The sequence below is a fragment of the Tachyglossus aculeatus genome, chromosome X5, assembly GCF_015852505.1.
Source record: "Tachyglossus aculeatus isolate mTacAcu1 chromosome X5, mTacAcu1.pri, whole genome shotgun sequence".
Classification (NCBI taxonomy): Eukaryota; Metazoa; Chordata; class Mammalia; order Monotremata; family Tachyglossidae; genus Tachyglossus; species Tachyglossus aculeatus.
In genome coordinates, this window is record NC_052097.1 from 2,935,486 (window position 1) to 2,951,296 (window position 15,811).

General features: G+C 49.8%; 2 protein-coding genes across 5 annotated transcripts in view; one reads left to right on the forward strand and one right to left on the reverse strand.

The window, feature by feature from the left end:
• PPAT (phosphoribosyl pyrophosphate amidotransferase) overlaps window positions 1–5,637 on the reverse strand; it is a 50,383-nt gene extending 44,746 nt beyond the window's left edge. Inside the window, exon 1 of one of the 2 annotated variants that reach the window (XM_038769153.1) lies at window positions 5,467–5,637. In XM_038769153.1, coding sequence (XP_038625081.1) covers window positions 5,467–5,594 — 128 coding nt within the window. In that variant the 5' untranslated portion in view covers window positions 5,595–5,637. The remainder of the gene's footprint in view (window positions 1–5,466) is intronic. The other variant, XM_038769152.1, reaches the window with a different exon arrangement.
• The window catches only part of LOC119947589 (multifunctional protein ADE2), a 60,023-nt gene that overhangs the window by 32,024 nt on the left and 12,188 nt on the right, over window positions 1–15,811 (forward strand). For all 3 annotated transcript variants that reach the window (XM_038769150.1, XM_038769148.1, XM_038769149.1), the window contains 2 exons: window positions 8,363–8,405; window positions 12,542–12,739. In XM_038769150.1, the coding sequence (XP_038625078.1) occupies window positions 8,363–8,405; window positions 12,542–12,739 (241 nt within the window). The remainder of the gene's footprint in view (window positions 1–8,362; window positions 8,406–12,541; window positions 12,740–15,811) is intronic.

The window sequence follows — 15,811 nt, forward strand, 5'->3', positions numbered from 1 at the left end:
GTCCTTGGATCTACCCAGCGCTTAGAGCAGTGCTGGGCACATACTGAGCGCTTAACATGGGCCCACACTAAGTGCTCACTAAATCCGACTGAATGCATGAATGAATGACCAAGGGGATGAAGGCTGTGAGCTCCATGTGGGGCCACCTGATGTCCTTGGATCTACCCAGCGCTTAAAGCAGTGCTTGGCACATAGTGAGCGCTTAACATGGGCCCACACTAAGCGCTCACTAAATCCGACTGAATGCATGAATAAATGAACAGGGGGATGAAGCCTGTGGGCCCCACGTGGGACCACCTAATATCCTTGGATCTACTCCGGTGCTTAAAGCAGTGCTTGGCCCATAGTGAGCGCTTAACATGGGCCCACACTAAGCGCTCACTAAATCCGATTGAATGCATGAATGAGTGACCGGGGGGATGAAGGCTGTGGGCCCCATGTGGGGCCACCTGATGTCCTTGGATGTGCCCCAGCGCTTAGAGCAGTGCTGGGCACACAGTGAGCGCTTAACATGGGCCCACACTAAGCGCTCACTAAATCCGACTGAATGCATGAATAAATGAACAGGGGGATGAAGCCTGTGGGCCCCACTTGATGTCCTTGGATCTACCCAGCACTTAGAGCAGTGCTGGGCACATACTGAGCGCTTAACATGGGCCCACACAGTAAGCGCTCACTAAATCCGACTGAATGCGTAAATAAATGCACAGGGGGATGAAGCCTGTGGGCCCCACTTGATGTCCTTGGATCTACCCAGCGCTTAGAGCAGTGCTGGGCACACAGTGAGCGCTTAACATGGGCACACAGTAAGCGCTCACTAAATCCGACTGAATGCATGAATGAATGACCAGGGGGATGAAGGCCATGAGCCCCATGTGGGGCCACCTGATGTCCTTGGATGTGCCCCAGCGCTTAGAGCAGTGTGCTTAACATGGGCCCACACTAAGCGCTCACTAAATCCGATTGAATGCATGAATGAATGACCAGGGGGATGAAGCCTGTGGGCCCCACTTGATGTCCTTGGATCTACCCAGCGCTTAGAGCAGTGCTGGGCACATAGTGAGCGCTTAACATGGGCCCACACTAAGCGCTCACTAAATCCGACTGAATGCATGAATGAATGACCAGGGGGATGAAGCCTGTGGGCCCCACCTGATGTCCTTGGATCTACCCAGCGCTTGGAGCAGTGCTGGGCACATAGTGAGCGCTTAACATGGGCCCACACAGTAAGCACTCACTAAATCCGATTGAATGCATGAATAAATGACCAGGGGGATGAAGCCTGTGGGCCCCACCTGATGTCCTTGGATCTACCCAGTGCTTAGAGCAGTGCTGGGCACATAGTGAGCGCTTAACATGGGCCCACACTAGGTGCTCACTAAATCCGATTGAATGCATGAATGAATGACCAGGGGGATGAAGCCTGTGAGCCCCACGTGGGACCACCTAATATCCTTGGATCTACTCCGGCGCTTAAAGCAGTGCTTGGCACATAGTGAGCGCTTAACATGGGCATACAATAAGCGCTCACTAAATCCGACTGAATGCATGAATAAATGCACAGGGGGATGAAGCCTGTGGGCCCCACCTGATGTCCTTGGATCTACCCAGCGCTTAGAGCAGTGCTGGGCACATACTGAGCGCTTAACATGGGCCCACACTAAGTGCTCACTAAATCCGACTGAATGCATGAATGAATGACCAAGGGGATGAAGGCCGTGATCCCCATGTGGGGCCACCTGATGTCCTTGGATCTACCCAGCGCTTACAGCAGCGCTGGGCACATAGCGAGCGCTTAACATGGGCACACAGTAAGCGCTCACTAAATCCGACTGAATGCATGAATAAATGAACAGGGGGATGAAGCCTGTGGGCCCCACGTGGGACCACCTAATATCCTTGGATCTACTCCGGAGCTTAAAGCAGTGCTTGGCTCATAGTGAGCGCTTAACATGGGCCCACACTAAGCGCTCACTAAATCAGATTGAATGCATGAATGAATGACCAGGGGGATGAAGCCTGTGGGCCCCACCTGATGTCCTTGGATCTACCCAGCGCTTGGAGCAGTGCTGGGCACATAGTGAGCGCTTAACATGGGCCCACACTAAGTGCTCACTAAATCCGATTAAATGCATGAATGAATGACCAGGGGGATGAAGCCTGTGGGCCCCACCTGATGTCCTTGGATCTACCCAGTGCTTAGAGCAGTGCTGGGCACATAGTGAGCGCTTAACATGGGCCCACACTAGGTGCTCACTAAATCCGATTGAATGCATGAATGAATGACCAGGGGGATGAAGCCTGTGAGCCCCACGTGGGACCACCTAATATCCTTGGATCTACTCCGGCGCTTAAAGCAGTGCTTGGCACATAGTGAGCGCTTAACATGGGCATACAATAAGCGCTCACTAAATCCGACTGAATGCATGAATAAATGCACAGGGGGATGAAGCCTGTGGGCCCCACCTGATGTCCTTGGATCTACCCAGCGCTTAGAGCAGTGCTGGGCACATACTGAGCGCTTAACATGGGCCCATACTAAGTGCTCACTAAATCCGACTGAATGCATGAATGAATAACCAAGGGGATGAAGGCCGTGATCCCCATGTGGGGCCACCTGATGTCCTTGGATCTACCCAGCGCTTACAGCAGCGCTGGGCACATAGCGAGCGCTTAACATGGGCACACAGTAAGCGCTCACTAAATCCGACTGAATGCATGAATAAATGAACAGGGGGATGAAGCCTGTGGGCCCCACGTGGGACCACCTAATATCCTTGGATCTACTCCGGAGCTTAAAGCAGTGCTTGGCCCATAGTGAGCGCTTAACATGGGCCCACACTAAGCGCTCACTAAATCCGACTGAATGCATGAATGAATGACCAGGGGGATGAAGCCTGTGGGCCCCACCTGATGTCCTTGGATCTACCCAGTGCTTAGAGCAGTGCTGGGCACATAGTGAGCGCTTAACATGGGCCCACACAGTAAGCGCTCACTAAATCCGATTGAATGCATGAATGAATGACCAGGGGGATGAAGCCTGTGGGCCCCACCTGATGTCCTTGGATCTACCCAGTGCTTAGAGCAGTGCTGGGCACATAGTGAGCGCTTAACATGGGCCCACACAGTAAGCGCTCACTAAATCCGATTGAATGCATGAATGAATGACCAGGGGGATGAAGCCTGTGGGCCCCACCTGATGTCCTTGGATCTACCCAGCGCTTAGAGCAGTGCTGGGCACATAGTGAGTGCTTAACATGGGCACACAGTAAGCGCTCACTAAATCCGACTGAATGCATGAATGAATGACCAGGGGGATGAAGCCTGTGAGCCCCACCTGATGTAGCGCTTACAGCAGTGCTGGGCACATAGTGAGCGCTTAACATGGGCACACAGTAAGCGCTCACTAAATCCGATTGAATGCATGAATAAATGAACAGGGGGATGAAGCCTGTGGGCCCCACGTGGGACCACCTAATATCCTTGGATCTACTCCGGCGCTTAAAGCAGTGCTTGGCCCATAGTGAGCGCTTAACATGGGCCCACACTAAGCGCTCACTAAATCAGATTGAATGCATGAATGAATGACCAGGGGGATGAAGCCTGTGGGCCCCACCTGATGTCCTTGGATCTACCCAGTGCTTAGAGCAGTACTGGGCACATAGTGAGCGCTTAACATGGGCCCACACAGTAAGCGCTCACTAAATCCGATTGAATGCATGAATGAATGACCAGGGGGATGAAGCCTGTGGGCCCCACCTGATGTCCTTGGATCTACCCAGCGCTTGGAGCAGTGCTGGGCACATAGTGAGCGCTTAACATGGGCCCACACAGTAAGCGCTCACTAAATCCGATTGAATGCATGAATAAATGACCAGGGGGATGAAGCCTGTGGGCCCCACCTGATGTCCTTGGATCTACCCAGTGCTTAGAGCAGTGCTGGGCACATAGTGAGCGCTTAACATGGGCCCACACTAGGTGCTCACTAAATCCGATTGAATGCATGAATGAATGACCAGGGGGATGAAGCCTGTGAGCCCCACGTGGGACCACCTAATATCCTTGGATCTACTCCGGCGCTTAAAGCAGTGCTTGGCACATAGTGAGCGCTTAACATGGGCATACAATAAGCGCTCACTAAATCCGACTGAATGCATGAATAAATGCACAGGGGGATGAAGCCTGTGGGCCCCACCTGATGTCCTTGGATCTACCCAGCGCTTAGAGCAGTGCTGGGCACATACTGAGCGCTTAACATGGGCCCACACTAAGTGCTCACTAAATCCGACTGAATGCATGAATGAATGACCAAGGGGATGAAGGCCGTGATCCCCATGTGGGGCCACCTGATGTCCTTGGATCTACCCAGCGCTTACAGCAGCGCTGGGCACATAGCGAGCGCTTAACATGGGCACACAGTAAGCGCTCACTAAATCCGATTGAATGCATGAATAAATGAACAGGGGGATGAAGCCTGTGGGCCCCACGTGGGACCACCTAATATCCTTGGATCTACTCCGGCGCTTAAAGCAGTGCTTGGCCCATAGTGAGCGCTTAACATGGGCCCACACTAAGCGCTCACTAAATCAGATTGAATGCATGAATGAATGACCAGGGGGATGAAGCCTGTGGGCCCCACCTGATGTCCTTGGATCTACCCAGTGCTTAGAGCAGTGCTGGGCACATAGTGAGCGCTTAACATGGGCACACACAGTAAGCGCTCACTAAATCCGATTGAATGCATGAATGAATGACCAGGGGGATGAAGCCTGTGGGCCCCACTTGATGTCCTTGGATCTACCCAGCGCTTGGAGCAGTGCTGGGCACATAGTGAGCGCTTAACATGGGCCCACACTAAGCGCTCACTAAATCCGACTGAATGCATGAATGAATGACCAGGGGGATGAAGCCTGTGGGCCCCACCTGATGTCCTTGGGTCTACCCAGCGCTTGGAGCAGTGCTGGGCACATAGTGAGCGCTTAACATGGGCCCACACTAAGCGCTCACTAAATCCGACTGAATGCATGAATGAATGACCAGGGGGATGAAGCCTGTGGGCCCCACCTGATGTCCTTGGATGTGCCCCAACGCTTAGAGCAGTGCTGGGCACATAGTGAGCGCTTAACATGGGCCCACACTAAGTGCTCACTAAATCCGATTAAATGCATGAATGAATGACCAGGGGGATGAAGCCTGTGGGCCCCACCTGATGTCCTTGGATCTACCCAGCGCTTGGAGCAGTGCTGGGCACATAGTGAGCGCTTAACATGGGCCCACACTAAGCGCTCAATAAATCCGAATGAATGACCAGGGGGATGAAGGCTGTGGGGCCACCTGATGTCCTTGGATGTGTCCCAGCGCTTAGGGCAGTGCTGGGCCCATAGTGAGCGCATCATTAAGAAGAAGTAGCGTTCCCGGGATGGTTGTGGGGGTCCCCCCCCCCGGGGTCCCCCCCTTCGTGCTCACCGGTGCTGCAGGCCGACGAGGCCGAGGGTGATGACATGGGGGACGTCGAGCTGCGAGGGCCAGCCCCCCGACGCGATGCAGCCGAACACGCCGCACTCCTCGCCCACGCCCAGCTCCCACAGCTCCATGGCGGACGATGATGCCGCCGCCGCCGCCGCCGCACGTGGCGGGCGGGGGGGGCCCTGAAACCGCCGCGCCCCCTCCGCCGGCGGGGGGCCCCCGAGCCGGACCGCTCCACGCGCGCCCGGGCAGCGGGGGTCGCGCGCGCGCCCGCGCCCGCTCGGGACGGCCGTTGGCGGGCTCCCCCTCGCCGGCCCCGCTTCCCACCGCCCGGGAGGACCGACGGCGGACGCTTTTCCGGAGCGAATCGGCGCCGCCCTCCCCCCCCGCGAAGGGCGGGGACGGTGGTTCGGTCCGCCCTCCCCCCCCCCGAGAGGGGCGGAGCCGGTGGTTCGGCCCGCCCTCCCCACGCGCGCCGCCGTCCAAAACACCCCCCCCCCCCTTTCACGGTATTAGGAGCGGCCGCTTTTCGGGAGCGAATCGGCGCCGCCCTCCCCCCCGCGAAGGGCGGGGACGGTGGTTCGGCCCGCCCTCCCCCCGCGAGGGGCGGAGCCGGTGGTTCGGTCCGCCCTCCCCCCCGCGAAGGGCGGAGCCGATGGTTCGGTCCGCCCGCTCATTCATTCAATTCATTCATTCAATCGTATTTATTCATTCATTCAATCGTATTTATTTATTCATTCATTCAATTGTATTTATTCATTCATTCAATCGTATTCAGTCATTCATTCGTATTTATTCATTTATTCAATCGTATTTATTCATTCATTCAATCGCATTTATTTATCCATTCATTCAATCGTATTTATTCATTCATTCAATCGTATTCATTCATTCATTCGTATTTATTTATCCATTCATTCAATCGTATTTATTCATTCATTCAATCGTATTCATTCATTCATTCGTATTTATTTATTCATTCATTCAATCGTATTTATTCATTCAATCGTATTCATTCATTCATTATTCAATCATATTTATTCATTCATTCAATCGTATTTATTTATCCATTCATTCAATCGTATTTATTCATTCATTCAATCGTATTCATTCATTCATTCGTATTTATTCATTCATTCAATCGTATTTATTCATTCATTCAATCGTATTAATTCATTCATTATTCAATCGTATTTATTCATTCATTCAATCGTATTTATTCATTCATTCAATCGTATTTATTCATTCATTCAATCGTACTCATTCATTCGTATTTATTTATTCATTCATTCAATCATATTTATTCATTCATTCAATCGTATTTATTCATTCATTATTCAATCGTATTTATTCATTCATTCAATCATATTCATTCATTCGTATTTATTTATTATAAACCTTCATCCCTTCATAATGAATGGATGAATAAATACGATTGAATGAATGAATTAATGAATAAATACGATTGAATGAATGAATAAATACGATTGAATGAATGGGTAAATACGATTGAATGAATGAATGAATGAATATGATTGAATGAATGAATAAATACGATTGAATGAATGAATAAATCATCATCATCTTCATCATCAATTGTATTTATTGAGCACTTACTGTGTGCAGAGCACTGTACTAAGCACTTGGGAAGTACAAGGTGGCAACATATAGAGACAGTCCCTACCCAACAGTGGGCTCACAGTCTAAAAGGGAGAGACAGAGAACAAAACCAAACATACTAACAAAATAAAATAAATAGAATAGATATGTACAAGTAAAATAAATATAAATAAATAGAGTAATAAATATGTAGAAACATATATACATATATACAGGTGCTGTGGGGAAGGGAAGGAGGTAAGATGGGGGGATGGAGGAGGGACGAGGGGGAGAGGAAGGAAGGGGCTCAGTGTGGGAAGGCCTCCTGGAGGAGGTGAGCTCTCAGTAGGGCCTTGAAGGGAGGAAGAGAATAAATACAGTTGAATGAATGAATGAATAAATACGATTGAATGAATGAATGAATACGAATGAATGAATAAATAAATAAATACGAATGGATGAATAAACACGATTGAATGAATGAATGAATACGAATGAATGAATGAATAAATACGATTGAATGAATGAATGAATAAATACGAATAAATGAATAAATACGATTGAATGAATGAATGAATGAATGAATAAATACGATTGAATGAATGAATGAATACGATTGAATGAATAAATACGATTGAATGAATGAATGAATACGATTGAATGAATGAATGAATAAATACGAATAAATGAATGAATAAATACGATTGAATGAATGAGTGAATGAATGAATAAATACGATTGAATGAATGAATGAATACGATTGAATGAATAAATACGATTGATTGAATGAATGAATGAATACGATTGAATGAATAAATACGATTGAATGAATGAATGAATGAATACGAATGAATGAATAGGACGACGGACGGCGGCCGCTTTTCGGGAGCGAATCGGCGGCGCCCTCCCTCCCCACGCGAAGGGCGGGGACGGTGGTTCGGTCCGCCCTCCTCCCCGCGAGGGGCGGAGCCGGTGGTTCGGTCCGCCCTTCCTTAGGGAGGGCGGGGGGGGGGGGACGGGGAAAAGAGCGCGAGCGGCGACGCATGCGCAGAGGGGGCTCGTTGTCCTCGGGGCGCGCATGCGCGGGGGGGCGCTCGTTGTCCTCAGGGCACGCGCGCGGAGGCGCATGCGCGGAGGGGGCTCGTTGTCCTCGGGGCGCGCGCGAAAGTGCGCGGCGGCGCATGCGCAGAGGGGGCTCGTTGTCCTCGTGGCGCGCGCGGGCTGGGCCTGAGGAGGGAGGCCCGTCGTCCTCATCCTCCTCATCCTCCTCATCCTGCCATTTTCTGCTCGTTTCCAGGCTGTCCCCGCTTCCCCCGCCGGGCCCATGGACCCCGCCGCAGGTGAGTGGCCCCAGGATTTATTTTATTTCGTTAGTCTGTTGGGTTTTGTTCTCTGTCTCCCCCTTCTAGACTGTGAGCCCACTGGTGGGTAGGGACTGTCTCTATAGGTTGCCAACTTGTACATCCCAAGCGCTTAGTACAGTGCTCTGCACACAGTAAGCGCTCAATAAATACGATTGATGATGATGATGATGATGATCCCGCCCCCATCATCAGAACCACAATCTTGGTACCTGCTGAGCGCTCACTACGCTCCAAGAGCTGGTCCAAGCGCTGGGGTGGGTGCAAGGTCGTCAGGTGGTCCCACAGGCTCCATCCCCCTTTTCCAGATGAGGGAACTGAGGCCCGGAGAATAATAATAACAATAATAACATTTATTAAGCGCTTACTACGTGCAAAGCACTGTTCTAAGCGCTGGGGAGGTTACAAGGTGATCAGGTTGTCCCACGGGGGGCTCACAGTCTTCATCCCCATTTTACAGATGAGGTAACTGAGGCCCGGAGAAGAAGAATAATAATAATAGCATTTATTAAGCGCTTACTATGTGCAAAGGACTGTTCTAAGCGCTGGGGAGGTTACAAGGTGATCAGGTTGTCCCACGTGGGGCTCACAGTCTTCATCCCCATTTTACAGATGAGGGAACTGAGGCCCAGAGAATAATAATAGTAATAGCATTTATTAAGCGCTTACTATGTGCAAAGCACTGTTCTAAGCGCTGGGGAGGTTACAACGTGATCAGGTTGTCCCACGGGGGGCTCACAGTCTTCATCCCCATTTTACAGATGAGGTAACTGAGGCCCAGAGAATAATAATAATAATAATAGTATTTATTAAGCGCTTACTATGTGCAAAGCACTGTTCTAAGCGCTGGGGAGGTTACAAGGTGATCAGGTTGTCCCACGGGGGGCTCACAGTTTTCATCCCCATTTTACAGATGAGGGAACTGAGGCCCAGAGAATAATAATAATAGCATTTATTAAGCGCTTACTATGTGCAAAGCACTGTTCTAAGCGCTGGGGAGGTTACAAGGAGATCAGGTTGTCCCACGGGGGGCTCACAGTCTTCATCCCCATTTTACAGATGAGGGAACTGAGGCCCAGAGAATAATAATAATAATAGCATTTATTAAGCGCTTACTATGTGCAAAGGACTGTTCTAAGCGCTGGGGAGATTACAAGGTGATCAGGTTGTCCCACGGGGGGGCTCCCAGTCTTCATCCCCATTTTACAGATGAGGGAACTGAGGCCCAGAGAAGAATAATAATAATAGCATTTATTAAGCGCTTACTATGTGCAAAGGACTGTTCTAAGCGCTGGGGAGATTACAAGGTGATCAGGTTGTCCGACGGGGGGGCTCACAGTCTTCATCCCCATTTTACAGATGAGGTAACTGAGGCCCGGAGAAGTGAAGCGACTTGCCCAAAGTCACCCAGCTGACAGTTGGCGGAGTCGGGATTTGAACCCATGACCCCTGCCTCCAAAGCCCGCGCTCTTTTCCACTGAGCCACGCTGAGGCCCAGAGAAGTGACCGAGACTTGCCCAAGGCCACACAGCAGACACGTGGTGGAGCCAGGATTAGACCCGCCCGTTGTGGGCAGGGGATCATCAATCATCAATCGTATTTATTGAGCGCTTACTATGTGCAGAGCACTGTACTATGCGCTTGGGAAGTACAAATTGGCAACATATTGTGGATGTGGATCGATGTGTCTACCAACTCTGTTACGTTGCATTTTCCCGAGCGCTTCGCACAGTGCTCCGCACGCAACAAGAGCCCAATAAATACAGTTGATCGATTGAGCCCGGGTCTTCGGACTGGAGACAGTCACTGCCCACAGCGGGCTTAAAGTCTAGAGTCGGGTGACAGACATCAAAACAAATAAACGGGCATCAATATTAATAAATAGAATTATAGGTATATACGTTTATACCTACGTGCTGTTGGGCGGGAGGGGGGGGAGAGTGAGTCGAGGTGATACAGATGGGGGAGCTGAGGAAAAGGGCTTAGTCTGGGAAGGCCTCTTGGAGGAGGTGTGCCTCCAGTAGAATGTGTCTGGCCACCGGTAATTCTGTGCAAGCGCTCCTCACTCAGTAAACACACATAATAATAATAATTTGATTGTATTGACTGAGTATTTATTGTGTGCAGAGCATTGTCTTGCACTGAAACACCACCTCCAAGAGGCCTTCCCAGACTAAGCCCCACTTTTCCTCATCTCCCACTCCCTTTTGAGTCACCTGGACTTGCTCCTTTTTCTCTCCCCCCAGCCCCAAAGAATCTATATACATATCTATCCTTATAGATATGTATCCTTACAGTACTTATATACATATCTTATTTATCCTATTTATCCTTATTTATTCTATTTTGTTAGTATGTTTGGTTTTGTTCTCTGTCTCCCCCTTTTAGACTGTGAGCCCACTGTTGGGTAGGGACTGTCTCTAGATGTTGCCAACTTGTACTTCCCAAGCGCTTAGTACAGTGCTCCGCACACAGTAAGCGCTCAATAAATACGATTGATGATATCTTATTTATCCCTTTGCTCTTCCCCTCTCCCAGCCCCCAAGCAGTTATGCATATCTGAAATTTTATTTATTTGTATTGATGTCTGTCTCCCCCGCTGTAGACTGTGAGCTCGTTGTGGGCAGGGAATGTCCCTGTTTATGGTTGTAGTGTACTTTCCCAAGCGCTTAGTACAGTGCCCTGCACACAGTAAGTGCTCAGTAAATGAAGGGGATACTGGAATTGATTTAAAGGACAGGGGCGAGGTGGAGTTTTGAAGGGAGACGGGTCCATGCTTACCTGGGGTTTGTACCCTGAAGCACGTGCTGGAAATTCCGCTTCCATCATCAGTCATCATCAATCGTATTTATTGAGCGCTTACTATGTGCAGAGCACTGTACTAAGCGCTTGGGAAGTACAAATTGGCAACATAAACTTCCAAGTTTGAATCAATCAACTAAGGGTTAAGGTTAGCTCTTACTGTATGCAGAACAATCAGTCAGTGGTATTTATTGAACGCTTACTATGTGACTGAACTAGGCACCTGGGAGAGTACAATAAAACAGAATTAGTGGAGCTGTTCCCTGCCCCGTAAGGGACTTTCAGAAGTCAATTATGGGTATGTACATAAGTGCTGAGGGAGCTGGGAATAAAGGGGGCCAGGGCAGAAGGGAGTGGGAGATGTCAACCCGGCCGAATGAGAGTATTTATTGAGCGCTGCTCGGATACCACGCAGTGTACGGAGCGCTCTGGAAAATACAACAGAAGCAAGAGACGTCCTCCGTCTACCAGGAGCTTCTACCCTAATGATGCAGAGCAGCGTGGCTCGGTGGAAAGAGCCCGGGCTTGGGGGGTCGGAGGTCACGGGTTCTAATCCCACTCCGCCACTTGTCAGCTGGGTGACTTTGGGCAAGCCACTTAACTTCTCTGGGCCTCAGTTCCCTCATCTGTAAAATGGGCCCCACGTGGGACAACCTGATCACCTTGTATCCCTCCCAGCACTTAGTGCTTGGCACAGAGTAAGCGCTTAAAAAATACTAACATTAGTAGTATTATGTAGAGGTGGCATGTCTGGAAAGAGGAGAACTTTAAAGGAATGTTCTTGTCCATGAAGGACCTTAAAACCTATTGTTTGGGCCACCAGAAATGAGCAAGTTTAGGGAGGATTCTTTCAGGCGCCTGTTTTGGGGAGTTTCGCAGTGGGGATGGGATGAGGGAGGGGAATCGGGCGAAGAAGAAGGTGATAGGACTCAGAGTGTGTGCACAGACACAGGGGTGATTGAGGGGAGAGTGGTGGAGGTGGATTTTTTCAACCTCCTTTATCTGCTCATTTTCATCAACCTCACCGACAGTGTGGAGAAGCAGGGTGACCTAGTGGAAAGGGCCCCCATCCCACATGGGGCTCACAGTCTTAATCCCTATTTTACAAACGAGGGAACTGAGGCACAGAGAAGCGAAGCGACTAGCCCAGCGGCACCCAGCAGACAGACGGCAGAGCCGGGATTAGAAACCAGGTCCTTCTGACTCCGAGGCCTGGAGTCAGATTGGGGGCGGGTACCAATATTTCCACGGAAGCCTGCCGCCTGAACCCAAGTTTTCCAGAGGTCCTCAGAGGTGCGGTTTTGTTTTTCCAGAGCTGAAGCGTGGTGAAAAACTGTACGAGGGGAAGACCAAAGAAGTCTACCTGTTGCCGCATCTCCCGGGAAATGTGCTGCTGCAGTCCAAAGACCAGATTACGGCAGGAAATGCCGCCCGGAAGAACCACTTGGAAGGAAAGGCTGCCATCTCCAACAAAATCACCTGCTGCATTTTCCAGTTGCTTCAGGAAGCGGGTAAATAGCGGTCTGGTTTCTGCTGTCTCTGTCCCTCCTCCCCAGTGGGGAAGGGCAAAGGTCGGCCCACTATACTGGATGTTCCTCCATTCATTCATTGTCCTATTTATTGAGCGCTTACTGTGTGCAGAGCACCGTCCTAAGTGCTTGGGAGAGTACAACACAACAATAAACGGTGACATTCCCACGCTCCTTGTGCGCAGGGAGTGCATCTACCAACTCTGGTGTGTACTGGACTCTCCCGAGCGCTTAGTACAGCACTCTGCACACAGTGAATGGTCAACAAGTACCTTTGATTGATTCCCCACCTCTCCAAATGCCCTGCCTGCCCCGCCACACCCACAACATACCACCCCCCCCGTACTCACCCCCAGCACTGTCAGATCTCTCCTGAGCCATACATCATCTGCCTCATCCCGTGTACGTCTGTCCCCGTCCCCTCACCTGGGGTCATCCAGCTGGGTGACAAGAGAAGAGAAACCGTCAGAAGCATCCTAGTCACCTTATTAGTTGTTGAGAGGCACTATGCCGCTATAGGTAGGTACGTTATTCGTTAATCATTGGCATCTCCTCACCTTATGACTCAATAGTTGTTGAGAGCCATTATGCTCCCTTGGTGTAATTATGTTATTCATTAATCAATCTGCGGTATTTACTGACTGCTTGCAGAGCCCTGTACTAAGTGGAGAAGAATCCAATCCGGTAGAGTTGGTATAGTATTGAAAACAGTTTTTATAGTAGTTTTTTTTTAATGGCATTTAAGTAATTATCAGGTGCCAAGGACGTACTAAATGGTGGGGTAGACAAAATTTAATCATGTTAGACACAGTCCCAGTCTCACATCAGGCTCACGGGATTACTCCCCATTTTACGGATGAGCAAACTGAGGCTCAGAGAAGTGAAGTCACTCTATGTGCCAAGGTCTGTGCTGAGCCCTGGGATAGATCCGAAGGTGGTATGTTGGTGCCCGAGAAAGTAGACTCAAGGGTCTCGGCATTGTTCTGGGCTCCTCTTGTGACCCTTACGATCCTCCAAATACCCCCAACCATCTCTGACACTGTCATTGTCAGCCCCCTTCAAGCCCCTTTCCCCGGTAGAATGGGAGGCGGAGGGGGGTGTGTGGACGAAAAACTTCACAAACTCTGTGTTGTATTTAAAAGGACATGTTCATTACTACCAGCTATTTATTCAGCATTTAGTAGGGCGAGACACTGATCAGCAGAGATTCCCCGTTAGCCAAGGCCAGTTCCTTCCAAGAAAAAAATATTCCTTTTTTGGTGGGGGGAAAGGCGGGAGAGGGCTCTTGGGGGCTGGCCAAAGATTCCTCATCTTTGCTTTAGGAAACCTACATCCTTGACGATTGTCCTGTTGATCCACTCTGGATTTTTTTTTCTTTTTTAAAGAATAAGAGCATCTAATTTAATAAAAGTGCAATACAGGATAAATATATCAGAATGGGCAGCCACACTCCTTGGGCGGGGTTTTCTACCTTGTTCTCAAGGTGATTAATCTCACTCAACACTACTAAAGGAGTAGCTTCATCTGGCTTTCAGGTACTCCTAAAGGATTGCCTTGGTAACCAGAGGCAGGGGGTCTGAGAGGGAAAGAGGTGAAGAGGACCTTGACCATTAATTTTCCACAGGGGGTGGTCCCAGCCTGTGGGGTCCAGACCTAGTCACTTCAATCCTCCGGCCTCCCTCACCTGTTAAACTTTAATCCGACTTCAAAGTGTTGCATAATTTAGATTTTTATCAGAAACCAGTGAAGCATCCCAGAGCAAAGTGCAGCTTGACAATCAGCGTGGCCTGCCTAGCTGGGAGTCAAAGGATCTGGGTTCTGATCATCCCGGCTCCCCTCCACCCCCCACCCCCTTGTCTGCTGTGTGACCTCGGGCAAGTCACTTCACTTCTCTGGGCCTCAGATACCTCAGCTGGAAAATGATTCATTCATTGTCGTATTTATTGAGCGCTTACTGTGTGCAGAGCCCTGTACCAAGTGCTTGGAAAGTACAGTTCAGCAACAAAGATTGACAGTCCCTGCTCACAACGGACACACAGTCTAGAAAGACTAAGGTTAAGATGGAGCCCCATGTGGGACAGGGATGTGTCCAACCTGATGAATGGTACCTACCCCAATGCTTAGTACAGGGCCTAGCACATAATAAACGTTTAGCAAATGCCATTATAAAATGAAAGGAATAGCACATCCTTTTCCATCTCGGGGGGGCATGCCACCCCAAACCCAGGCATTTCTTGGTAGTGGCATTTTCAGAGGAATTCTCCTCAAATTCCTCTTGTTTTCCCAGGTCAGCTCACCTGACTTGGAGAAGCAGTGTGGCTTAGTGGAAAGAGCCCGGGCTTGGGAGTCAGAGATCATCATCATCATCATCATCATCAATCGTATTTATTGTGCGCTTACTGTGTGCAGAGCACTGTACTAAGCGCTTGGGAAGTACAAGTTGGCAACATATAGAGACAGTCCCTACCCAACAGTGGGCTCACAGTCTAAAAGGGGGAGACAGACAACAAAACCAAACATACTAACAAAATAAATCCCAGCTCCACCATTTGTCAGCTGGGTGACTTTGGGCAAGCCACTTTATTTCTCTGTGCCTCAGTCCCCTCATCTGCAAAATGGGGGTTAAGACTGAGCCCCACCTGGGACAACCTGATCACCTTGCTTCTCCCCCAGCTTTTAGAACAGTGCTTGGCACATAGTAAGCGTTTATCAAATACCATCATTATTATCTTCCATCACATGTCTGAACGCCGACAGATGTGAACCCCTCTTCTAGTGAGCCCGTTGTTGGGTAGGGATTGTCTCTGTTGCCGAATTGTGCTTTGCAAGCATCTAGCACAGGTGGTCTGTACATAGCGTTCAATAAATACGATTGAATGAATGAATGATTACCCGGACTCGCTCCCCTGACCACAGTTCCACCACTGTCTCCCTCCGTGGTTCGGGTCCACGGTTCCCACCACCCCATTTCTGCTCCGCCAGCGGACTTTAATTTGGCTTCGCACTTTCAGTTCTCCCTCCGCCTGCCTGACCACGCTCTGAGAGCCATCTACG